Genomic DNA, 25,946 nt, shown 5'->3' with positions numbered 1-25,946 from the left:
CACTATCAACGATTATGACCTGATTGACATTCATAGAACACTAGTCCAACAACCAGCAGAATCCACATTCTTTTCATGTACATACAGAAATTTTAGCAAGATGAACAATAACCTGGACCATAAAACAAATTTCAATAAATGTAGAAAGATTCAAGTCATAGTAGAAATGTCCTCTGATTACAATGTAATTAAATTAGAAATCAGTAACATAATGATTCTTGTCAAATCCCTCAAAATTTGGGGAAAAAATAGTATACATCTTAAAAAGCCATTAGTCAAACAAGAAATCAAACCAGAATGTATTTTGAACTAAATGAAAATGAAAATACAGGATACCAAAATTTGTGAAATGTAACAGAAATAGTACTTCAAGAGAAACGCATGGCACTAAACACCTATATAGAAGAAAAAGTCTCAAATCAATGACTTCAGAAATTAGATAAATTTTAAAAAGTTAAATCCAAAGTAATAAGAAGAAATAAAATAATAAAGATAAAACAGAATCAATAAAATAGAAAGGCAAAATAATAAAGAAAAATAATGACAGTGATAGTTGAATCTTTGAGACGATTAATTAAATTGCTAAACCTCTAAACAAATTGATCAGGAAAACTACCTATAAATTACCAATATCAGAAATGAGAAAGGTGAAATATTCTACAGACACTAACAGAATGTATTTTGAGCAACTATATGGTAATAAATTTAATAACACAGATAAATGGCCAACTTTCCTGAAAGACATAAATTACCAAAGCTTTCTCAAGAAAAAAAAATGGATAAGATGAATTGCTCTGTATCTATTAAAGGGAGGAAACAGGAGAGAGATATAAAGGAGGAAAGAAACTTTAGAGGGTAATGGATATATAGATAATGGTTTCACAGATATGTATGTATATAACACAGGTGATATGTGCACTTTAAATATGTGAAGTTCATTGTCAGTTATACTCAAGAAAGCTGTTTATATAGATTTCTCTGGGTGGTCCAAATATAAGCCAGATGTGCTCCCCAAACCATAAGATGTCCTGCTTCTACTTAGCCTAATTCCAGCTTCCCTATTCCAACTTCTAATCGGTGTTTCTAAAGTCTTCCTTTATTTCACTATAAATCTTTTTCACTCCCCTCCTGTCTTTGAGTCTCTGCCAAATGTAAGGGATGGTGGCTGAAATCTTTCCTATATTAAGTTCTGAATAAACAATCTGTTTATTCTCATGTCAGTAGACTTTGTTTCCACAACTGCTTATATTTTTTAATGACATTGATTTTTTTTTAATATTAGCAAGATTTATAATAACACCTGATAAGATCCCTTTCAGTGAGGTTCAAGAGCATTTTTTATCCAATGTCTCTTCCAATAGATGAAATTGCCTGGTTGATGACCATAAAGAGCCTATTTAAGATTTATTTATTTGAGAGAGAGCAAGAGCACGTGCGAGTTGGGGGAGGGACAGAGGGAGAGAATCTTCAAGCAGACTCCCCACTAAGCAGGGAGCCCAACACAGGGCTCAGTCCCACACCACATGAGATCATGACCTGAGCTGAAACCAAGAGTCGGATGCTCAACCAACTGAGCCACCCAGGTGCCCCATAAAGAGCCTATTTAGGAAGTGTTGTGAGAAGCTGGCCTTAACTTGTTCATGGGTATAGTACATGATTCACTTGCAATATTTTGCCACATCTCCATGCTACAGAGAAGAGTCTAATATCAGGCATAAAATTTCTAAATGTATGGGCCTTCCAGTTAACACTTCAGAGGGACATAACCAATGTGTCTCTGAGGGAATGGATCATATGGCCTTATGGACTAGGAGTACCTTTAGCCAAGGGACCTCAAGGATTTCTGAAAGTCTGGCTAATTTTAATTTAAGGATGACATTGGTTCTTTTGATTTTTCCAGAAGTTTGTGGGTGGTAAGAACAGTACAGCTTTTGAGAAGGGGTAATGCCTTACAAAGTTCTTTTAAAAGGTTTCATATAAATTGTGTCTTGGTCATTTGATATAAAAATTGATATACCCTAGGTTGGAAACATAAAATCAAGCGGGTTTTCAGAGACCAAAAAAAAAAAAATTACAAGCAAAGTTTTTCAGCAAGGAAATGCTTTAACCCATCCTAAAAATAAACAAATCCTGTGGAGAGTGGAAACTGGAAAAAATTCATCTGAAGGTGTTTAAAGGGTCCTTGAGGCTTTGGCTCCCACCATGCCTCATCTTTACAGTTTTCCCAGGTTGTGCTGTTCACAAGTAACACATGACCCACAAATAACCTCCACTGTCTTTTTAAAGTTTCTCGACCAAGGTTGATTTAAAATTGTAAGCAATTTTTTTTAAGATTTTATTTATTTGACAGAGAGAGAGAGCCAGAGAACACAATGGGGGAAACAGCAGAGGGAAAGAAGCAGGCTCCCCACTGAGGAGGGAGCCTGAGCAGGGAGCCTGATGTGGGGCTTGATCCCAGGACCCTGGGATCATGATCTGAGCCAAAGGCAGATGCTTAACCAACTGAGCCACCCAGGCTCAGCGATGAGTCGTTTCATGGAGCAATTCAGCTAATATCCATTTGAAATCATCTAGTGCCGCCAAATGGCCATCTTGAGGGTGCCGAGGAGGAGCTCAGTGAAGGATATTCTGCGTCCATTTCCAAATCAGGGGCTTAATGTGGGTATTTAATAATGGCCTCTTTGACTCAATCCAGAGATTTATCCTTTGGGGTTTTAGTTAGTATCATAACCTTGGTTAAGGCAGCTTGTTTGGCAAAATGATCTGCTAGAGGATTTCCCTTAACTCTGTTAGCATGGGCCTTAATCTTTACAATAGCCATCTCCCTGGGAAGTAGAAGTGTATCTAAAAATTCCTTAACTTGTTGTCCACTTCCGATGAGTGTTCCAGCAGAGGTGAGGAAATCTTTTTGTTTCTAAATCATCATGCACTACTCCAGAAGCATGCCTGCTATCTGCATACATGTTTATTTACTCTCAGGTCTTTGGCTGGTTGACAAGCTCTCCTAAGTGTTATAAATTCTGCCATATGGATTAACTTTACCTCAGGTAGGGGACTATCCTATAAAGGAGAGTTTAGATTAGTGATAGCATTGGAGATAGCCTAATAACTCCAGTTTCAATTTTGAAGTATGACCCATGAACAAATAGTAGGGCAATATTCTCAATGGGAGTCTCCAGTAAAGCTAAGCAAAGTGCCATAAGTCCCCTAACTGAAGACAATTATGAGGTTCCTCTTCTTCAGAGCAGAAGAGTGGTAGGATTCAGGATGCTGCAGCAGTGGATAGGAATGTAAGAGGGAGAGGGCAACGGAAATCCCTAAGAGGTCAATCCACGGACTGCAAGGTGTGCATGTTCTCAAGGAGTAGTCACGTCGGTACTGCATGAGGAACCGTAAGGTCAAACAGGGAACCTAGAATTAACTCCACAGAAGCATGGACAAGTTTTGCAGCACAGTATTGCCCTAACACAAAGGGTATCAGCCTTTGCAACTGCAGTGGGGGTGAGGCTACAGTAAGTGATGGGCTTTTGATGGTGTCCATGAAGTTGAATTAAAGCCCCAAGGCTTTAAACCCCAGAACACTCACGCACAAATAGACAAAAGGTTTCTGTTGTTGGTAGGGATGTCCAGGGAAGCAGGCTGTCGAGGAGCCTTCTTCAGATTAAAAGAAGTAACACTTGTGTAACACTTGGGCTCCCAGAAGAAAGTGGATCTTCCTAAAGACATAGCCATTTCATAAAAAGGTATCACAGTCTCAGAAAAAAAAATTACACCCATTGTCTGAAATATCAAGTTAGACCTAGATGTCATCTCAGTTGTAATTTTGTGAGGGTTCTAGGGTAGCTTGGGATAGTCTTTATCCTGTTATGAGAGAATGTTTTTCCCTCCTTCAAATAGCTCATGTCCTAAATAATGTACTATGTTTTGACAAAATTGTAATTATCTTTTTTGAGACGTTATGCCTTTTTTTCTGTTAAGGCCAAGAGATACAGGCTTCTCTGAACAAAGTATGAAATCACCTGTATATTATATCAGAAATGAAACACAAGGGAAATTTGGATCTTTTAATTATTGATTAAGGGCCTAAGAAAAATAGGAGGGGGTGTCAATGAACCCTTAGGGCCTAGCTATCCATGTATATCATTGTCCCCTCAGATGAAGGCAAAAAGATATTGACTCTTAAGTGTAGGAATACACCCAGAAAAGGCACAGCAATGATCCACTACAGAGAAGGAGGTGGTTTGTGGGGGAATTGATGACAGGATGGAATTTGGGTTAGGTATTAATGGAGAAGGAGAGATAACAATGGTATTGGTGTCCTGAGATCTTAAACAAATCAATATACTTGTCCATTTGGTTTCTTTACTGGCAAGACAGGAATGTTACAAGGGTTAGTGCAGGTTATGAAAAGGACTCTTTTTTTTTTTTTTAAAGATTTTATTTACTTATTTGATAGAGAGAGACACAGTGAGAGCAGGATCACAAGCAGGGGGAGAGGGAGAGGGAGAGGGGGAAGCAGGCTTCCTGCGGAGCAGGGAGCCCGATGCAGGGCTCCATCCCAGGACCCTGGGATCATGACCTGAGCTGAAGGCAGACGCTTAACGACTGAGCCACCCAGGCACCCCATGAAAAGGACTCTTGATATAAGGCTCTCAACTATAAATTTGAGGCTTTTCTTGCTCTAGCTTCTAACTTTGGGGAAGTTTGGGAATTTGATAAGATCTATCTGAACTTTAATAGATTCTGTTCCAATTATTTTTCTTTTTTTTTTTTTTAAAGATTTTATTTATTTATTTGAGACAGAGAGAATGAGAGACAGAGAGCATGAGAGGGGGGAGGGTCAGAGGGAGAAGCAGACTCCCTGCCGAGCAGGGAGCCCGATGCGGGACTCGATCCTGGGACTCCAGGATCATGACCTGAGCCGAAGGCAGTCGCTTAACCAACTGAGCCACCCAGGCGCCCTCCAATTATTTTTCTTATGTCAATGGGAATTTTAGCCCATGAAGAGCCAAGTACAATGTCAAGATCTGTATCAGGAGCATACATCAAAGATAGTGGAGAAGGAAAGTTTTATATAGAGCAGACACAAGTTGACTGGTAATTGATACATCCTCTGAAACCTCAAAAAAATAGTCCCTCTGGTGTGCAATTAATATTACAGTTTTATTTGCAAAGTAGATCTCTCCTTAATAAATTTGTAGATGTGGTATCACAGAGCAGGAAGAGATGTTTTTCAATCAGGGACACAAAAGTTGTAGTTCAGGGCTGGGATATAGGGACAAATCTGTGAGTTGTTTGAAATACTTATACTTTTGTTCTATGTTCACTCCAAGGAAGAGGTTGAGCAAAGATGGCAGGATTTGATGTAGAACGATTAGTGTTGTTGGAAGATATTTTCTATTTATCCCCAAATCTCCTATAGTTTCATTTTTCTATTTGTTTGCATGATTAAATTATGACCCAATCAACTTTTATTAGCAATGTTTCAGGTATGGCTTTTAGGAGACTTTGAATTATTTTTCTGGCCTTTTTCTGACCCTGAGGTTTTTTGTAGAGGATCCTGGAGGTCCCTCTCTAGGTTGGTCCAATCAGCTTTGTCATCTAGGATTTAGCATCTGAGGTTCTGATCAACATGCATACAAGTTGATGTAGGTCAGGCAACTCTGGGTCATGTGCATCCAAAGAATTACAAATTCTTCTATGAATCTTTGCTCAGTCTTGCTTAGGTTTAGGGAAACCTTTCATTATAGCTCTTAATTCATCTCCGATCCAAAGTTTAAATTCTACAGTCACCTGCATACCTGGCTTATGGGAGGGATAGACTATTGGAGGCAACTAGCATTTGGAGGTTTTAGAAAGTTGCTGGGAAAAGACCGAGCATCTGGACAAGGGGAAGAGGAAGGACGAGGTGCAGAAGGAGGGACTTCAGAGGGATAAGGGGGAAGTGAGAGAGCTGGCCACAGGAAGGCAGCTGGAGGACTAGGAGGTAAAGGATTTACTATGGAAATGAATCTAGATTATTGGCTAAGCTTGCCAAATTTCTCATTAGCTTTGACCAAAGAATATTTTAGCAAAGCAATTTTTGAACACAATTCATTTAATCCAAGATTCCTTTGGATCTGAGAAATCTTTATTCTTTTTCTTTTTTAAAGCACCTGTCAAATAAATAATTTTGGTCAAGGCCAATGTTCCACAGAGTGGCCATTGAGGGCCCAGGTCATCCTTGGTGAAGTGTCCCATTTGAAACATAGGTGCAGGAATTAGAATTGTAATGAGTGGACATATAAGAAGTTGGAGCTTCTCCAAAAGGAAGAGAAGAATTAGACTTAGCCAAGCCTGTAAGAGCTAGCAGCTGAAAGTGATACTTGTGCACTTTGAGTCTTGAGACCCCAACTTGAAGGTAGCTGCCTCCAAATGTAGACCCAACAACCTACACCTGCAGGCAGGTGGAAAACCAGAGAGAATGCTCTCTGTGGATCAAAGCCAAACTCTAAGGACAAAACAATTGAAACAAAGGATAGCCTAGTTTTATAGGTGATCCAAAGCAAAGTTTGTCCAAAAGAATGCTGGACCAGTGTTCTACTCTATGGCAAACAATACTTTTGGACAATATAACACAAAACGGAAGCAGGAAAGAGAGCAAAAAGGGATGAAAAGGAATGGCCAGACTCCACCAAAGATGCCAAACAAATGGGAACCAACCACAAAACCCAGGCATCAAACTGAGATGAGATAGCCAAAGAACTCAAAAGCAAAGAAAGCAGAGCTCAGACACAGTGCTCACTCACCATGTCAACATGTACCCAACACTGCAAGCTGTAAGGCACGAGGGGCCTGGGTGTGTAGCACAGCTGGTTAAAGGCTGGAGTCCATGGTGACAGGTAATACAGACAGGATCTCGTTGGAACCTTCAGGAAAACTATGGAAATAAGAACGACCACTAAATGGAAACAGAGGTTATTTATTCAGAGCTTGCTTGCTATAGCAAGCCACCATCACCTGTGCTTGGCCAAGACTCAAAGGCAGGCAGGGAACAGGGAAAGCTTTACGATGAAAAAAAGGCAAGGTTTCAGAATACTCTGATTGTATCTTGGTGGCATAGAGGAGCTGCAAGTAGGCTAACTAGAAGTGGGGTATTTTTGTGGTTTGCAGAGCATATTTGGATTCCTCTGATTGCTCTTGAGTTGGGAGCAGAGGCAAAAATTGGGGAAGTTGGCAGTCACTGACCAAGTCCTGATTGTTCTGGGCCATTTGCTACAAAGATTGTGGTTTGGCTTCCTAGACCAGTTGCTGTAGAGTTTGAGGTCAGAGGTCTATTATCATATATGGTCTAGCCATTGTGTGTTCGTATATTCAGCCTGTCACAGTGGAAGCTTGGCATTGTAGATATTCTACAAGCCTGACTGATGGACCATATTTAACTTTTTAGCTGTTGAACTAGGAGTCATACAATAACAATATTCAGTCATACAACATGTTAAACTTTCTAATACAATTTCAAATACATTCTTCTCCGCCCCCCACCCCCACCCCCTTATCCTTACAGCAACCTTGTGATCCTGGGAGATTAAATGCCCAAGGTCATTCAATGGAATGAGGATTAGATCATAGTATAATTTGAAATATATAATTCAAATTGTTATATATGTCATCTCTAAGGGCTTTAAAATAAATATTTTGAGTTCTTTGCTAAGATAAAGGATCTGTTCTAATCACTTCTAATTTCAGTGCTTAAAGTTAGGGTCATAGCTCCTTCAAATACCTACAAGGCTGTCATGTGGAAGAAGGATTAAGTTTATTCCTATGGCTCCAGAGGGCAGAACCCATGCCAATGAGTGGAAGAGAGGCAGATTTCAATTTAGACTGTGAAATATTGTTCTAATAATGAGACACTTGCCCCCAAAAGAAGGAGTTACCTTGTGAAAAAGCCAGTTCCTCATCTCTTGTGGTGCTGAGTAGGACTCCATGACCCTCTAGCTGTAGAGAGTGCTTGAACTGGCCAGGCCAGCTAACCTTGAAGGACTTGATAAACTTCAAGTTTATGAAATTTTGTTAAATTCTCAAAAGAGGCATACACATTTTAAATATAGCAGTTTAATGTCATTCAAATTCTGGATGAAATTATTATATTTCTTAAAACAATGAGCTGCACTTTAAACTTTACCCCCAGACTCCTTTTTGAATTAGTATTTTTGTCCTTATACCCATACATTTTCAAGAACATTTATTTAAAAGTGAAAATTGTCCTAATAAGGACTCTCTAACTCAATCTTCCAGCAGCATTGTTTTCTGATTGCACAGTTATAAAACATTATACCAAATGTATTGAACTCATTTGTGATATTTTAATAAATTATAGAAATTCAATGAGGTTAAAAAAAAAAAAAAACAACCTGGGGTGCCGGGGTGGTTCAGTCCGATATGCCTCAAACTCTTGATTTTGGCTCAGGTCATGATCTCAGAGGCGTGAGATCCAGCCCTGAGTGGGGCTCCAGACTGGGTGTGGACCTTACTTGAGATTCTGTCTCCCTCACCCGCTGCCCCTCCCCCTCCCAAATAACTAAATAAATCAAACCCTCCCTTTGAATGGTAAATGCTAGGATTTTAATCTGTAACTTAATTCTTTGAACACAATCTTTTCTTCTTCTGGCTTCTCTTTAAATGTTCCTTCAGATTGAATGCAATTATATTACTTTCTAGTTTACAAATAACTTGAAGCTGAAATAAGAGAGTAAGTTCTCTTCTACACCTGAACTGTGCTTGTTTGTTGTTCCCCAAGGACTTCCCAGGGATCCTCTTCCCACCTCACCCTTTATCTGCCTCTTCCAACCGTTTAAATCAAATCCCCTAAATTTTGCCAGAAGGAGATTTCCTTTTAATGGGCTGTAGTTTCTCTCGTTTGAAAAACAATTCAGAATCCCAGGGCTTCTCCCAGAATCTAAGAAGTCATTGCAGAGGTAAAGTAGGCAAGAAGTTGGGGAGGACGGAAAGAAACCCGCTGCAGAAAGCCAGCTTCGCTGAGACGTCCTTGACAACTTCCGGGACCAGATTTCAGGCGTGGTGGAAATTGTCTTCTTTACCCTCTCTCTTCAGTTTTTATGACTGTACATATTTAATAGGGACACAAACAGTGAGGGAGAGAGAAAGCGATGATGTGAGGCTCTCCCTGAGAATAAAAGATGATAAGAAAATAAAACAGGTGTCTGGCAAGGGGTTCTGTTAGAGAAGGGAGAACTGAGAGTTAGTAACCATCATTCAAACGGGCAATTCTCTGCAGGTAGCAGACAGGAAAAGCAAACTCGTGCACCCTCTTTGGGGACAGGGTCTGTGGCTTTCTGTTTCTTCCCTTGCAGTCAGGGTGCACGTTTACTTGAAACAGACTATTTCCTGCTTCGTGGCTAGTCAGGTTGACTCTTTAAGACTAGTGAATATTTCTATTTTAATGTCTCTAATGCCTTTTTAAATTTATTTTTTATTATTATTTTTTTTGAGATTGAGTAGGGAAGAGATCTGTTGAAATCCTGGCTGGGTAAGTGGGGGATTATGAGAAATGAGAAAAGGGGAAGGAAAAGGACTTAGAAGCCGGAGAGCAAAGCAGCAGCCCCAGGCCCCCGTACCCTTCGCCCCCGCTCCTGGCCCGCGACCTCCCGCGGAGACCCCAGGCGGCTGCATCAATATTTGATCGGTCCTTCGCCCGGGGGCTGCCAGCACTCGCCAGAGGGGCTCGCCAGGCATCACCCGCGCGGCGCTGAAGCCGGCGCCCAGGCCCGCAGGGGGGCTTTGGAAGGACCCGCTCTGAGCTCGCCCCCTCGCCAGGGAGGCTCTCCTTGGTGGCAGGGGCGCGGCGCCCACCATGCGGGGCTGCCCGCGGATCGCGCTGCTCTGCGCGCTGCTACCCTGGCTCCTGCACGCGGCGGCACCCCGGCGACCCGCGCAACCCCTCCCGAGCCGCAATCCCCGCGACCCCGCCAGGGGCTCCGATTTCGATCGCGTCTACAGCGGGGTGGTGAGCCTCACCACGGAGAACACCTACTCCTTCAACTACACCAGCCAGCCGGGCCAGGTAAGACTCTCGCTCTCCTCGCTCGACTCCCAGGAACTTGCCAGATCTCAGAACCCCGTCGCTGCTTTGGGTCCCTTGGGAATTGACCTCGGGAGTCCTCAGGGACCAGCGGACCCTTGTTCCCTTTTCCCTTCAAAGCAATCACTGCCCTGCCCCGGGCTGCCGCATCCTCCCGCAACCGGTCTCGGGTACAACTCCGGTTCATCTCGTACCTTCCCCGGCCGGGTCCCCTGGCATTTCGGGGCTTTGCAGAGGCGCGGGTTCCCTGCACCTTCTGTGGCTTCTGGCCCCCTGCTGGGCCTTTCTCTAGGAAACTCGAGATTTCTATGGTTGCGGAGGGAGAGGACCTCACCTCTGTTCTTAATCTCCCGGGGGAGAAGGAACCTCATTTCATTTGGATGATTCTGCCAGACCCTTCTATTTCATAGCGCATGGGGAGGGAGAGCTGCTCAGAATCTAAAACAGGAATGTGTGAGAATGGACGCAAGCTGCAGAGCGTGTGTGTTCGGTAGTCACTTCCTGCGATTCTGTACTATTGTCACACATCCGCGCTTCCGAGAAGCCACAAGACCTGGCCAGAGATGTTGTTCCAACTGCAGCCGGCCGCCGATCTCTGGGGGTTTTGGTGTTAAATAAGGATGGGTAATTGTGGGAAAGTTCTAGACCTATTTCTGACAAGGATCGAGGTGAGACAAGGGGAGGAAATGACTGTTCCAGCAACTATCCCTTTGACACATATACTCGGATTATATAATGTAGAAAAAAATGCATAGGTAGGTTTTTCCCTCTAATATGGTCCCCTCTGGGGCACAGAGAAAAGAGAAGACTCCCCAGTGTACCTGCGTCTGGATCTTCTTCCCATATGAATGTGTATGTGTGTCCCTTACTGTGCCAGCATTCCATTCCCTGCTCCCTCGGGAGATTCCAGAACCAGATGACTTGGACACCACAATAGACCTCCCTCTCTAACTCTCGCTGAGAATCAGAAATCAGAAACCTGGTAGCTTGGAGTAGTATTGAGCAGGACGGACCAGTGTGCCCACCAGCACTCCCAGTCATCTCCCAACCGTGTGTATGGAGCAAGTGCCCCATCTCTAGTCTGGCCCCAAAGGTGCTGTCGCCATGGCAGCACAGCCCTCACCCTGGCCTGTCCCCTGCTGCCCTGCAGGTTGTATGTCCTCAAGTGAGCAGCGTGACCATGTGCAGAGCCGTTCTACTGGGGACAAGTGAGAGGGACAGTTTTATCCCCCTAATTCCATGCCACTCACCTCTCTTCCTGTCCGGTGTGCGGTATGGACCAGCTGAGATGGCACGTCAGTTGTGTTCCTAGCCCTGTAATTTGCTCAGAATGAATAAGTCTGAAAAAAATCCATGATCTCTGGGGTATACTATCAGTTTCCCCCTAAATCGTCAGTAAGGAAACTCAGATGGTATGTGCAAAGTGAGTTCTGACATCAGGCTTTAGTATTTCTTGCACTTCTGCTTAGAAATAGATTGACTGTTTCTTACCTGCTGCTTGGCCTTTCTGCCCTTAGTACTTGGTGAGTTTCTCTGCCAGAGGCGCAGGTGCACTGTCCGCAGGTGGGTCACCTGCCTGACTTCCCTAGAGAAGTGTGAGATACTAAGGACAGGGGCAGAGTCGTGTTCATCTACTAATGTCTCTGAAAAGTGAGTAAGTGAAGAAAGATTTAAGGAAACGGTAAACTAAAACTAAGTAAAATAAAATACATACTTGTGGGGGCGCCTGGGTGGCTCAGCCAGTTAAGCATCCAACTCTTGATTTCAGCTCAGGTCATGATCTCAGGGTTCTGGGATCGACCCCTGTGCGGGTTCCGCGGCTCAGCGTGGAGTCTGCTTGGGATTCTCTCTCTCCCTCTGTGCCTTCCTGCCCCTCCTCTAAAATAAATAACTAAATCTTTTAAAAAAATAAAATATACATTTTAGTAGGTTGAAAGGGTGAGATCATTCCAGATAAAAACAACATTTTTAACAATTGTCATGAAATTATGCCCTTTCCATTTTGCCTGTCTACATGTTTAAATGCTTCTTATTTTATGAAACAATGGTGAAAATTCGTTTTTAAAATATCTTTGCATAATACAATAAAAAATACAACCCCAGGAGTCCCTAAAATTTCACTAGTCTGAGAAATACAGTTGGGAACCATGGGACTGGCAGATAACTCAAGTATTTTAATTATTTTAATACTAGTATTAACCAGATGTCCTCACCTCTTACAGCTTTCGAAACCTCTCTTTAGTATGCAAATAAGACAGTGGAAACCTCACCCCTGTTACTTTGGGAAATTACCCCCTCTCCCTCCAGCTGGTATTCCCATTGATTTCTCCAGAGATAGCATTTTTCTGATCTATCTAGCCAAACCATTACACTTGTTTCTCTTGATGGCCTCCTCTCTTCTTGGTCCTGTTTGCCCCATGTTGGATATTAGCAGCCATCTTCCAATAACATGAAGACCATGTTTTTGGATATAGCAGAATTTTCCTGAAGGTTTGGACTAACATAAGGGAATTGCAGAACAGCACAGGATAGGTGATAGATTAAAGCAGAAATCTAGTCAGTACTGTCATAACAGCTTACTAGCTATTTCCCAATAGGGTAAATTTCAAGATGGTGGCACTACTTTTTAGGCCCTGGTTTATCACCAACTTATTAGCTACTCCCCACCCCAAATGCTGGCCTCTCCCACTCTCTAAATTTTTATTAATTCATGAGAAGCAGTTTGCTTCCATTGCAGATCCCAAACTCACTGAAGGGCTCTGCTAAATAAAGAACTATGAACCCAAGAGCAAAAGGTTGGCCAGGACCTTTTTCCTTTAACCTGACCCAAGCAGTTGGTCAGGGACCCCTCCCCTGCAGGGGTCATTTCCCACCCATCCCTCTTCAGTGCAACGAAGAATTGGGTTTAGGGAAAAAAAAAATACAATTTTTTGAGTTTTCATCTTTTTTCCTTTTCCCTTCAAGCCATTGTTATGTTTGCCATTATTTTTTCTTCACTTTGGAGGAGAAAGGCTTTTCCCGATTTAGGCTTTGGTGAGAAGAGGAAGCTGCTGTGGGGAACCTTGGCCCCTAATCTTTCCTGCAGCCCCTGCATCTCCCATACCAAACACTGGCCCAAGGAACTATTTAGCCAGGCATGTGTCATGCTAATTAACTGAGGTCAGCATCAGGAAAAGCCTCACATGCCTTCTAGAAAGAGTAATGTAAATATGAAGTTGCCACTAAAAAAAATATATATATATATTTTATATATATTTCTTCTTCAGTGATATATATATCACTGAAAGAAGAGTGACTGCTTTAAAGAAGAATAGTGAAAAATAAGGATTGAAGGTGCAGGTTAGGCAAGATCATGGTTCATTTCATTTCCCTGAGGGGAAGTATCTGGAGACTTCTTTTCAGAGGAGTAGAGTTTCACTGTGGCAAACAGGGTGTTCTATCACTACAGGGCTGGAAATCAACTAGAAGGAAGTCACCTTGTTGAGAAAGTCACCAGGCATATGTTTGATTAGGACAGAGGGCACGAAAGCAGGTTTATTGAGAAATGAGAATACTCTTGTAGAGACAGGTGGTGGCAATAATCAGATGTTTATACTTGAGCTAGATGCTGATAAGAAGCTTTTCAACAAAAAAATCTTAACTACCGGGCAACAAGAAGTCTTCTCGGAGACTTTCAGCCACAGAATTCATTGCTCACCATAGATCTTTTAATTTGAAGTGTTTCCCTGGAAATATTCCTTTTGTTTATTCAGTGGAGACATTTATCTTTTAATGACATACACTTTTTTTTTATGCCCAAGGAACAATCCTTAGCTTTATTCACATCAACCAGTAGTTGTATATCTAGAACCAGCTATACTGCCTCTTGGATCCAGATTCAAAAAGCCTATCCAGTTCTCACGAACAGTGAAATATATATCAGGACACTCCAGTGGTAACTTCTAACTATACATTACTGGTTACTTAGAAGAATGAAAACCTTTGATGTGATTAGCCTCAGTTCCCTCAGTCTCGGATGGACTGAGGCAGAGAAGCTTTCTCTGCCCTCCTCCCACTTCCTCTTACTGAACCGGACTGGTGCTTGTTTGTGAGGAGGAAATCATCCCATTCGCACAGTATCTGTGCTCATTAGCACATTTTCTCTCCCTCTGCCCCTCCCCACCGCGAGTGTGTGCACGTGCATGCGTGTGCACAAATTATGGCCTGTAAAATAAAGCAGTTTTTTGCTGTTATTGTTGTTCCAATGGTTTCCTTTGTACAATATATTTATATAATGCCATTAGCCTCTTCTATTTTTGTCTCTTAGTTCTCTATGATGAGCAATATTGAAATTAGCTAGTATCTTCTCCATCTCTTTTTTCAACCCCCAAATCTAAACCCTAGTTATGCCTATAAAGAAATTAATGAACTTGTTCTACTTTTCATATTTTCTCCCCATTGTTGCCCCATTTTTGGTTAGTTGTACCTATCTGCGTTGTCAAAGCATATAGTCATTACGAGCTAGACTATCTTCCTTATAACATTTAGTCTTAGTTGTACAGGTACCTATATATTAAAAGTTCACAGCTAGACTTACGTTAATGTCCTCCAGTCATTTGATTGTCTAAAGCTTACTCTCTAGGAGGCATCTCCTACAATTCTTTCATGTTCATAACACTTTGTCCACAACCTTTGTACTTGCAGGTCTGATTAGCCGAATATAAACCCCTTGGCTTACAGTTTTTTCCCTTGAGTTTTAAGCATATTATTCCTTTGGCTTCTGGCAAAAGTAATAATAGAAGGGATTCTTTCCCTTGCAAGAAATTTCATTTTTCTGCCTGGATTCCCGAAAGACTCCTTTTCCTTTTTCTTTGAATTCCAGTAGTTTTACCAGACAGCGTCTACTAGGTCAGTCTTTCCCAGGTACACGATGTCATTTTGCAATATGCAACTTCAATGATTATTTCTTTAATTCAGGAAATTTTCTTTAGAGTTTTTAACATTCATTTATTCCAGTGCTTGATTATCTTCTTTAGGAATTCCCTTTATACTTATGTTGGCTCTTTTTATTGTTTCCTATATCTACCCATTTTTCTAGAATTATTTTTTTATATCCTGCCCCAGATTTAAAATTTTTTTTCTCCTTTTCATCTTCTGTTTTCCTTATGACATTATGAAGGTGTTTTTTATATCCCTGTGCTCCTCCAAATTAAATATCAATTTATGACAGAATTTTTAAATTTATCTCTAATATTTTCCTGAGTTCTGCCATTTCCTTTTTAAAACTTCATTTTCTCCAATCATCTCATTTCTGAATTTTTAAAATTCTGATTTATGGCTTTTTTTCATAGTTTTTAAATGTTCATAATTTTTAATTTTGCAATATTAGGCTATACTTTCCATCTGTTTTGTAGGTACAGCTTTCTGGCATATGTTCACCATCTGAAATGGTGTTTTCTGCTTCTTATTCTCTTTTACTTACAGTGACTTTGTGTGGGATTCAATTGCAGTCCTTATCTGTTGCTCATCTTTATATTAGGTGAGTTTTTCTTATTTTAGCAGGGAAAGATAGACCTGGATAGCTTTCCTGTCTTTCTTCTCTTATCTTTGTGAAGTGATCAAAATGTGATTTTCTTTCTAAGAAATTTCATAGGTCCTCTCCCCCATTTTATGGAGTCTTCCTCTTTCTACTCTAGTAAATTAATTGAACCCAAGGAGGATGTTTTTGGAACCTCTGATCTATAACTGTTGTCAAGTGACAACCTGGACTTTTTTTTTTTTTAGTTTGTTTATTTATTTATTAAGTAATCTCTAGACCCAACCTAGGGCTCAAACTCACAACCCAGAGATCAAGAGTTCCATGCTCTTCTGACTGAGCCAGCCAGATCCCCAACCTGGACTCTTTGATTGGCATCTGAAGGCAGGAAGAAGTGGGGAGGGGGGAGTCTTATAGAACTGAATCCTTAATCTGTGGGATCTGACGCTATCTCCAAGTAGAAACTGTTAGAATTGAATTGAATTATGGGACACCCAGCTAATGTCTGAGAATCTCTTGGTGGTGTGGGAAAAAACACATATTGTAACTGGGGGTACAGAATTGCACCTCCGCATCACTAGAGAAATAATAATATTTCTGTGGCTTTTAGGGAATCACAAGGGAAGATGACATCATCAGTTATCATCTAGGGCATCTATTGCGACCTATTATCCAGATCATCTAGAGAGGCAGCTCTGCCTCTAGACCATTTAATAAGTATAATAATCCTCAGTTTTAAATTTACAGTTAAAAGGATAAGCCTATCATTATTTTTTTATTCATGAGAAACTGAAAGCCAGAATAGTGAAATAAATTACATCAGCAATTACTGAGGCTAGACTATCCAAGTGTCTCAATTCAGGTTCATAATTTTATCCATTTCAAATCTTAAACTATGGAGTTCTCAGTATTTTTTTTTTTTTGTAGGTTTTTATTAGGGGTTTCTGAAATATAATGAACTTTACATTGTCTCTGGGTGGTAAGATTATGGAGAATCTTAATGGTCTTTTCTGTACTTTTCTGTATTTTCTGAATATTTCACAAGAAACATGTTTTACTCTCCTAAGGCAAGGACAACAAAAAACCAAGAGGCTGAGCAGTATTGGGGAAGAACCCTGGGTGGAGCTCCACAAGATGTGTGTTTTTATCTCTTTAACAACCTGTGTACCTGCAGCAAATCCTATTCCCTCCCTGAGTTTTATTTTCTCCACTGATAAGAGAAGACTACATTTTTTATCTTTATTCAAGCACGAAAGTTCAGTACTTTTTTTTGTTTTTACACTCTTTTTTTGTTTTTACCACATGTAAGATGGTAATTTTTACATGTAATTGAAGAATATCTTATACTTGTGTACAACTTTATTTTATTTTTTTTAAGTAAGCTCTATGCCCAGTATGGGGCTTAAACCCACAGCCCTGAGGTCGAGAGTCACATACTCTACCAACTGAGCCACCCAGGTGCCCCTAATCTTTTTCTTAATTATAGACAAGTAGGAGAAATGTCTTGCCAAAAAGATCATTTGTAACTCCTTATCTCATAAAAGCAAATAAATGAAACTTTAAATTATTGTTTCTGAAAAACAACTCTTTTTTTGTTTGTTTTGTTTTGTTTCTTTTGAGATGCTTCCCATAGGGCTCTTCACTGCCTGGAAGTGTTTTTGTTCTGTTTCATCTTGCTTTGTTCCCACTTTGCCACATGTGCTGAGCTTGTATTCCAACCATCTTGTTTCTCTCTCATATTCCTTTTGTTTCTTCCTGAGTGCCATGGCAATAGACCTGCTATAGTGTTGGGTTTAGTTTTTGGTTGTTATTTTGTTTTGTTTTGATTTTACTGCTGTGATGCTCCTTTCTGTGGGGGTATTTTAAGTATTTGATACAATATGTAGGGATTTTCACTCATGTGGAATATAAGAAACAGCACAGAGGATCATAGGGGAAGGGAGGGAAAATTGAATGGGAGGAAATCAGAGAGGGAGACAAACCATGAGAGACTCTTAACTCTAGGAAACAAACTGAGGGTTGCTAGAGGGGAGGTGGGTAGGGAGACGGGGTAACTGGGTGATGGGCAGTAAGGAGGGCATGTGATGTGATGAGCATTGGGTGTTAGATGCAACTGATGAAGCACTGAACTCTACATCTGAAACTAATGATGTACTATATGTTGGCTAATTGAATTTAAATTTTTTAAAAAGCAAAAAAAAAAAAAAAAGTAGGGATTTTTCAGTCTTCCTTTCTTTCCCTCTTTGGTTTTCCACACGTTACCTGAAGTATCTCCTACATCGTTTCTCACTGTTGGCTTGAATCTAAAAGACCAGGGGCTTGATACCTGTGATACCGTGAAATTTCCCTGCTGCAAGAAGATGCCAGTATTTCTTTCTTCCTTTCAAACGGGTTGATATTATTACACGTTGCCACGCAGCACTCAGAGTTCGTTAGCCAGCTCTTCCTACATTGTTTAACTCTGGAGCTAACTGAAGTTCATGTCAACACACCAAGATGGTGCGTTAATGATTTAAAGGTACATCTAATGAGCTATTCGAATTGGGGCCTCACCATTCTTTCTGCTTACTTGTAAGGAAAATATCAAACATACCACGGTGCTGCCAGGCAATAAAATCATAGTCCTTTTTATTTTGCTAAAAAAAAATACATTTTTGAATATTGTTTATTTTCTTTTCTTGGATATTGTGCAAATGGAAAGTTTGAGGGTTTTTTTTTCCAGTACATTAGTTGCTATGCAAACCAAAACCAAAACAAATCCTAAGGACCTGTATTCTGCTTAGAAGCTAAGGTCAGCAATAAGAACAACTATTGAACTTAACACTTCCTCAGTCTTAAGATCCTTTGGTTTTCATACATAATAAATTTCTAAGAACATGTGTAAACATTGTTTATACGGGAGAAGCAATTGATTTACCTGTCAAAAGATAGTGCTCCATTCCTGGAGAGAGAAAAACAAAGCTGAGTGTCATATAGCAAATGTAAGTTATATATTAAGTGTTATTAATAATAAAATTAATTCAAATAATTTGCTGTAGTAATTAATTCCTTCAAATTCTCACTTGTCTCATCCTCTCAGTTTATTTGAAGTGACAATAGACAAATAAATTAATTTTGCTATTAGGAAGAAGGACATGCAGGTGCTGATTTTGCACAAAATTAAACAGGCAATTTTTCAATGGGTTGAATAAGAAGAGTGAAACTGGTTTGAAGGTATCTTATATTGAAAAATGCATTCAAAGAAAGTTGAATATAAGCCTTCTTTTCTGGTAGGACAGCTATCAGAATCCATTTCCCTGTCATAACTCCTAAGAACTGGTAAATTTTCTCTCTGTTCCACTGAAAAGCTTTTCAAGAGCTAGTTCTCAGCCCATAATTTTAAGGAAGTTTATTTGGGACCCAGCCTTCTTCAGGTGATCCCAAGGCTGGCCAGGGGTGTCTATATGTAATATGAAAGTATTGGTTTATTTAAAGGTATAGATCAATGGTTTTGGTTAAACTCATAAGTGTTTAAATAAAATACTTTATTTCTGAAAATGGTGGCAAAACTAAAGTTTATCTACTATCATCAAGTAGCATGTAATCCTGAGTAAAAGCATCCTCTGGCTACCTGTAGTCTTACAGTTGATTGGACCATTACGAGTGTAAAGGTTTGCCCTTCCCTCTGCCTATCCTGGGACACAAAAGTTTTTCAGCTTTGTCGGCTTCCTCACTCTTCCTTTATATTTTTTTTAAAATAGACTCTATTTTTCAGAGAAGTTTTAGGTTTACAAAAAATTAAGCATTAATTTCTTTTTTATGTATAATTAATTATTAACATCTTGCATTAGTGGGCTACACTAATGATGGACCAATATTGATACAATATTGGTGTTGCATTGATCTTTATTATTTACTAAAGTTCACAGTTTATGGTTCACTCTTGGTGTTATATGGTTCCATAGGTTTTGAGAAATGCATAATGTATCCACCATTAAAGTGGATTATACAGAATAATTTATTTCATCCCTGTAAAAATCCCCTGTGCTTCTCATATTCACCTCTCCCTCTTTCCCTCAAATCCTGGAAATGGCTTATTTTTTTTAATGTCTCTCTAGTTTTGCCTTTTCCAGAATGTCGTATACTTGGAATCATACACCATGTAGACTTTTCCGACTTGCTTCTTTCACTTAGCCATATGCATTTGAAGTTCCTTCGTGGTTTTATTTTGTTTTGTTTTCAGAGCTCGATAGCTTATTTCTTTTTAGTGTTGAATAATATGCTCTTGTTTGGATATGCCACAGTCCATTTATCCATTCACTTATTGAAGGATATCTTGGTTGCTTCCGATTTTGGGCAATTATGAAGAAAGCTGTTCTAAACATTTGTATGCAGATTTTTGTACAGATGAAAGTTTTCCACTCCTTTGGGTATTTACCCAAGGAGCTTAATTCCTGGGTCCTATGGTAAGAGTATGTTTAGCTTTGTTGGAGACTGTCAAACTGCCTTCCAAAGTGACTGCACCATTTTGTACTCCCACCAGCAATGAGAGTGTCCTTGTTGCTCTACATCCTCATCTGCATCTGGTATTGTCAGTGCTTTGCATTTTAGCCATTCTATTAGGGGTATAGTGATCTTTCATTGTTTTAATTTGCAGTTGCCTAAGAGCATATTAGCATCTTTTCATATGCTTATTTGCCACCTGTATATCTTCTTTGGTGAGGTATCTGTTCAGATCTTTTGCTCGTTTTTTAGTTGGATTGTTTGTTTCCTTATTGTTCAGTTTTAAGAATTCTTTGTGGATTTTGGATACCAGTCTTTTATCAGATAAGGGTTTTGCAAATATTTTCTCCTTGTTTGTGCCCTATCTTCTTATTCACTTAATAGTGTTTTTTAACAGAGCAGACATCTTTAATTTAAGAAAGTACTACTTACCAATTTTTTTTTCATGAATCATGCCTTGGTGTTGTATTTAAAGGGGCTCCTGGGTGGCTCAGTCGGTTAAGCGTCTGACTCTTGATTTTGCTCTGGTCATGATCTGGGGGTCATGATCTCAGGGTCATGACATGCAGCCCTATGTTGGACTCCACGCTGGGAGTGGAGCCTGCCTGGGATTCTCTCTCTCCCTCTCTCTCTGCCTCTTCCTCCTCCTACCTCCCCCTCCCCCAACACTCGGCTCTCTCTCTCTCTCTCTCAAATTAATTCATTAATTAAAATAAAAAGTTGTCACCAAGTCTAAGGCCACCTAGATTTTCTCCTGTGTTATCTTCTGAAAATTTTATAGCTTTGAATTTTACATTTAGGTTTATGATCCATTGTAGGTTAACTTTGTGAAGGTATAAAATCTCTGTATATAGCATATAATGTCCAATCATTCCAGCTTGATTTGTTGAAAAGACCACCCTGTGTTTTTAGTATCACAGTGTTACGTGTGTGTGTGCGTTTATAGTCCACCTTGGACCACAGAGTCTGAAGCAGCTCCGTACCTGGAGCTCATTGTTCTTATCACTATTTCCAACCTTCCATTGCATTGCCACCACCTCTAACCTCTACCATTCTCTTTTGGCTATTTTTTTCTGTGTATCTGATATCTCTCTGCTTCTCCCGTCCTTTTTGTCTTTCAGACCTTTTATGAACACTGCTGGCCCACCATGTTTCTTCCTTTTGGGTTGATCTCCTCAGGTTGTTGGAGGCTTTGCTACTGGCAAAAACATTCCTTCTTCTTCATTTTCAGGCAACGTGTTTTTTTCCCATACTTCCTGATTCAAAGCCATGATGGGTAATCTCAGTTACTAGAGAGCTGGTCTCCGGATTTTTAAAGTGATGCTATAGAATTTTAATAATACCAACGGTGGAGGATGAAGAACATATGCTATTTGAGAAGTCAGCCTATATTTGTGTTGACTTCGTGTGTGCCATTGTTTCCTTTATTCACGGCAACAAGATTTTCTTGTCAAGTCTGTTTAGCTACAGAATTGTAATTGGGCTTGCATTTTCTGTTCTTTTTTCTATCCCTAAAAGAAACATATAAAATATCTCTTGAAACCATTGGGATGGAAAGGGATAATTGTATTTTAAACTTAAGAGCTAAAACAACATTTTAATCACCCAGTCTCTTTTCATTTAAGACGAAAGAAAACTAGAAGCCAGTGAAATAAATTATTTGTCCCAAATCACGTAACTAGCTTGAAGCAAAGGCAGGAACATAACTCTGGTTCCTGAGGATATTCCCTCAGGATATTTCTACTAAACCACTCTCCCTCCCACAAGAGCACATCTGTATACTTACAAACAACAATAAAAAATAATTTAAAATATGACAGTCGCACTGGAAGTCAGGTCATTTGACCACACTTTACATGATCCCTTACATTTTCCCTTACAGTTATGGAAAATCTACGCAGGAGGTTTTCATCTTTGTTTTTCCCCCCAGGAATTGTCCAGGCATCCATTCGTCTGTGTGAGTCAGGTCAGCAGGGTTGACACTAAATAAAACTGAGAAGTTAGCGGATTTGCTTCGGTATTTCACAGAGCCACAGCCACCCACCAACCATGATCTTGCTTGGACCCCCTGTGGACCCAGAGGGCCAATCGTCATCTCTTTTATGCTTTATTTTCATCAATGCTGGGTTCCTTTGTGACAGGCACCAGGCAGCTTGGAGACCCAAGTAGTTAGCCTATGTGTCACTAGAAGACAGAATTAATCCTGAGAACATAATAAAAAAGAATTAATCCTGAGAACTGGTATTTCTGGATCTCCATTAAACAACCGTGAAGATAAGCCATAACAAACAGGATTAACCAACCGTTTCCGTCCCTCTAGATTTAACTGCCCTGTTGTAGACAAATTGACTCAGTTATTTTAATTATCTAAACTGGAAGCATATATTAAAAATTGACATGAAAATACTTAATTTTTCTTTGTCCTTTCCAATATTTGCAAAAAGAAATCCTATATTTGTCCCTGCTCTCTCCCCATACCATCTTCACCAGAGTAGAGCAATTACAACTTTCTAGGACAAATACAGTGTTTATCTGGGTATTAAAAGGACAAAAAGTGGGGGATAAGGAGAGAGGCAAACAGAGAGATGGTCTGGGGAGCCTATGGACAGTTAGGCTCCAAAATAGCTATGGGGTATGAGTGAAGTAGGAAAAGAAAGAGGGTGTGGGATCAGGCAAAGTTCTTAGTTGCAAGCAACAGAGATCAACTGGCTAACTTAAGCAAAAAAGTAATTTATTAGAAGGATATTGGGTTGCTCACAAACCTGAGTTGCCAGGCTCAGACTATGAGGGACCAAGAGAAACTAAGCCACAGGAAATTATGGCAACAGTCATGCCCCAGAATGGTTTTGTCAAGACGCCCACCTGGGAATCACCACCTCCTCTGCCATGAGATATGGTCACCCCTGGACCCTGCTGCCATGGACCCTGCTGGTGTCAACATTGCCAGTGAATTCTAAACTCTCCCTTCATCCTTGTATCGTGTAATCACCACTGAAAGTACCAAGTGGAAGGGTCCAACTATCCGAGCACAAGTCATATATCTGACTCCTTTGGCACCCATCAGCTGCTTTGCCTCCCACAAAATTCACCCAGTTTAGTGGAGTGGAGGAAATTCCTCTAAAACATGTAAAGGATTTGAATGCTGGGTAGCCCCCAGGTCAACTGCACCAAAAGTCCTCATGCGGTCTTCTCAAGCTAGGGCATTTGTTCAAAGACAGCTATATGGATGCAGACAGCAGTCGTCAGGGAGCAAGATGTGACAGGGAGGACAAAGGGTGCTAGAGCCTTCTATCTATGCCCATTAAAGAGGAACATCTAATCTGAGTGTCAGAGAAGAATTAGAGTAGTATATAGCATCTCTGCCACCATGTTCACTCCGTAATTGGAAATAGTTTAGTCTCTTAAATATGGCCTTTCTTGAGGCTTCTTCTGTTCATCTCAAGAAATTTTCCTTTAGGATTTTGAAGAGGAAGATGTTTGCAGACGATCAGTTTAGTCTTGTTTAGAAAGCAGTTTCCTGTAAGTAATACTTCTATCCTGACAATACTTATTTAAAACTATAAATGGCACTGGTCTGTCAATAAATACAACTACAGAAAAAATTGGTGATAAGTGTCACATCATAATTCTGACAGTCATAACTAATTTTCTAGTGCCTTCCCAGCTTCAGAGTGTTAATTAAGTAGGCCTCAGAATAGCTCTAGAAGAAACTTGCCTGCGGTGCGATCACTCAGCATATAAATAAAATCTAAGGAGTGGATCCTTGAATTCTGCCTCAAACCATAAAATAATTACTTTTCCCTCTTCAAGCCCCTCCACTTGTACTCCAGAGTGAAGGAATTGTAAGGAAAGGGAGTATAGGTGGGAGGTAGGGAGAAAAAGACAGGAAAGGTAAAGGAGAAAAGGAATCCGGCAGAGAAGATGGGCAGACCCCAATACCTGAGAGGATGAGGAACCAACATAGCAGCTGGCTGTCTCCCAGAAACTAAGCCTGGACATGCGTAAGGCCGGAGGAAGGTCATGGGACAGAGGAACTAATGCAAAATCTGTGAGAAACCCTGGTTAGCCATTTGAAGTGAGAGGTAAATGGCAGCCCACAATTTAAGAGGCCACTGGTGAGGAATAGGTTAGAGGAGAGCTTTTTTTGCTGTACTTTTTTGCCTCCTTCAGTCTGACCTAGGTGCATTGCCAACTGCCCTGCCTTATCGCCCTTGTGAGGGAGAAAACCAGCAGCACCAGCCCAGGGCTGGCTGGGCAATGTGGGCTCACATCTGTGAGGGGCTACTGGAGTGCATAGGATAACCACTGTGCCTGTCGACCTGCCGACTCTGAGCATTACCTCCTTCCCCACCACCCCCTTTACAAGGCATAGGCCAGCAGATTACAATGGAGCAAAAACAGTGTGTGGGTGGGAGGAGGGGGGTAGAAGTAAAATTAGATGGGGGGGCAGACTGGACCCCTGTGTGGGTGTGAAAAGGAGTGTGGTCAACTCAGAGGTTGTCCACCTTAAGGGGCTTTCCTTCCAGCCCCTCTTTCTACTCTGGACCCTCCCCACATTTAGCACCTCCCCTCTGAGGGTCTCAGTACTACTCCAGGTAGCTGACACCCCTGGGAGTTCGAGCTCACAGGAGAAAATAACAATACATCTGCAGAATGAAGCTACATGAGAGAAATCAAACTGGACAGGCTTTCCTGATGTAGCCCAACTAATAAACAGGAAGAATAAGACTTAAAATAAGCAAAGTGAAAGAATTGTGGGAGAATTGTGGATAGAAAGGCTTCATTAAAATGAAGCAGGTTACCGTTATAAAGATGAGCCAACTGGAAATCTCAGAGTTAAAAAGAACACTGTTTACATAAAGACCTCAGCAATGGGTTGGATGTTAGAATGAACAGTGGATTAGAAAACTGGAGGATCTACCTAAAGAGATGTAGGATATCAACAGAAAAATTAAGAAATTGGGAGGGCAGACCTGGTTATGATGTCAATATAATAGGGGGCCCACAAGAAGAAAACAAATGGGGAGAAAGAAATATTTGTAGAAATAATGCTGAAGAATTAAGAACAGCTACTTCCCCAACAGCCTGGGGGTGCTTTCTTAGGGCTTGTTGAAAGCTACAAGCTTAGCTGAACTATTTCCACTCACATAATAACAGTAAATATTTGTAGTGTATGTACTAAGTGTCAGATACATGCTGGATTCCAAGTATGTCACAGATAAAATCCTCCAAGAGAGAGACAAAAACAAATGCATGGAACAATGACCAACTATTACAAAACATGAAGAAAATGATATAATGGAGTATAAAATTGGGTAGTGCAGTCCGTAAGTTTTATGAGTGTTAAAAGGTAAGATCAGGTTAAGTTAGGGTCTTCAGGATAGACTTGACTTGACACCTGTTCTTGTGAAGAAAATATGGAGGACAGCATTTCCCGAAGTGTGTTCTCTGGAACACTTGTTTTGTAGACTAGTCTTGGTGTTGCATGTAAAAGGCTTTCCAGGCATGTAGTGGAACTTGACCCATGTTTGACTGCCTAACATCTGAGCTCCATTCCTGTATGTCTGGGGGAATTCCTCATTCTATGAGCCTTCACTGGAGCTAGAGCTCCTTCTTTTTTTTTTTTTTTTATGATGTTATGTTAGTCACCATATAATACATCATTAGTTTTTGATGTAGTGACCCACAATCCATTATTTTCGTATAACACCCAGTGCTCCATGCAGTACGTGCCCTCTCTAATACCCATTACCAGGCTAACCCATCCCCCCACGCCCCTGCTCTCTAAAACCCTGTTTGTTTCTCAGAGTCCATAATCTCTCATGGTTCATCTCTCACTCCGATTTCCCTCCCTTCATTTTTCCCTTC

At 40.6% G+C, this 25,946-nt stretch overlaps 1 protein-coding gene across 1 annotated transcript in view; it reads left to right on the top strand.

Annotated features, from left to right (window-relative positions):
* The first annotated feature begins 9,080 nt into the window (after nt 1–9,080).
* SIDT1 (SID1 transmembrane family member 1) overlaps nt 9,081–25,946 on the top strand; it is a 91,047-nt gene continuing 74,181 nt past the window's right edge. Inside the window, exon 1 of the mRNA XM_035000155.1 lies at nt 9,081–10,063. Coding sequence (XP_034856046.1) covers nt 9,854–10,063 — 210 coding nt within the window. The 5' untranslated portion in view covers nt 9,081–9,853. The remainder of the gene's footprint in view (nt 10,064–25,946) is intronic.

This window comes from Mirounga leonina, unplaced genomic scaffold, assembly GCF_011800145.1.
Source record: "Mirounga leonina isolate KUSES-001 unplaced genomic scaffold, KU_Mleo_1.0 Mir_115, whole genome shotgun sequence".
In the NCBI taxonomy this organism is placed as follows: Eukaryota; Metazoa; Chordata; class Mammalia; order Carnivora; family Phocidae; genus Mirounga; species Mirounga leonina.
The sequence above is the reverse complement of the archived record's forward strand: the minus strand, read 5'-3'. Positions and strand labels throughout refer to the sequence as shown.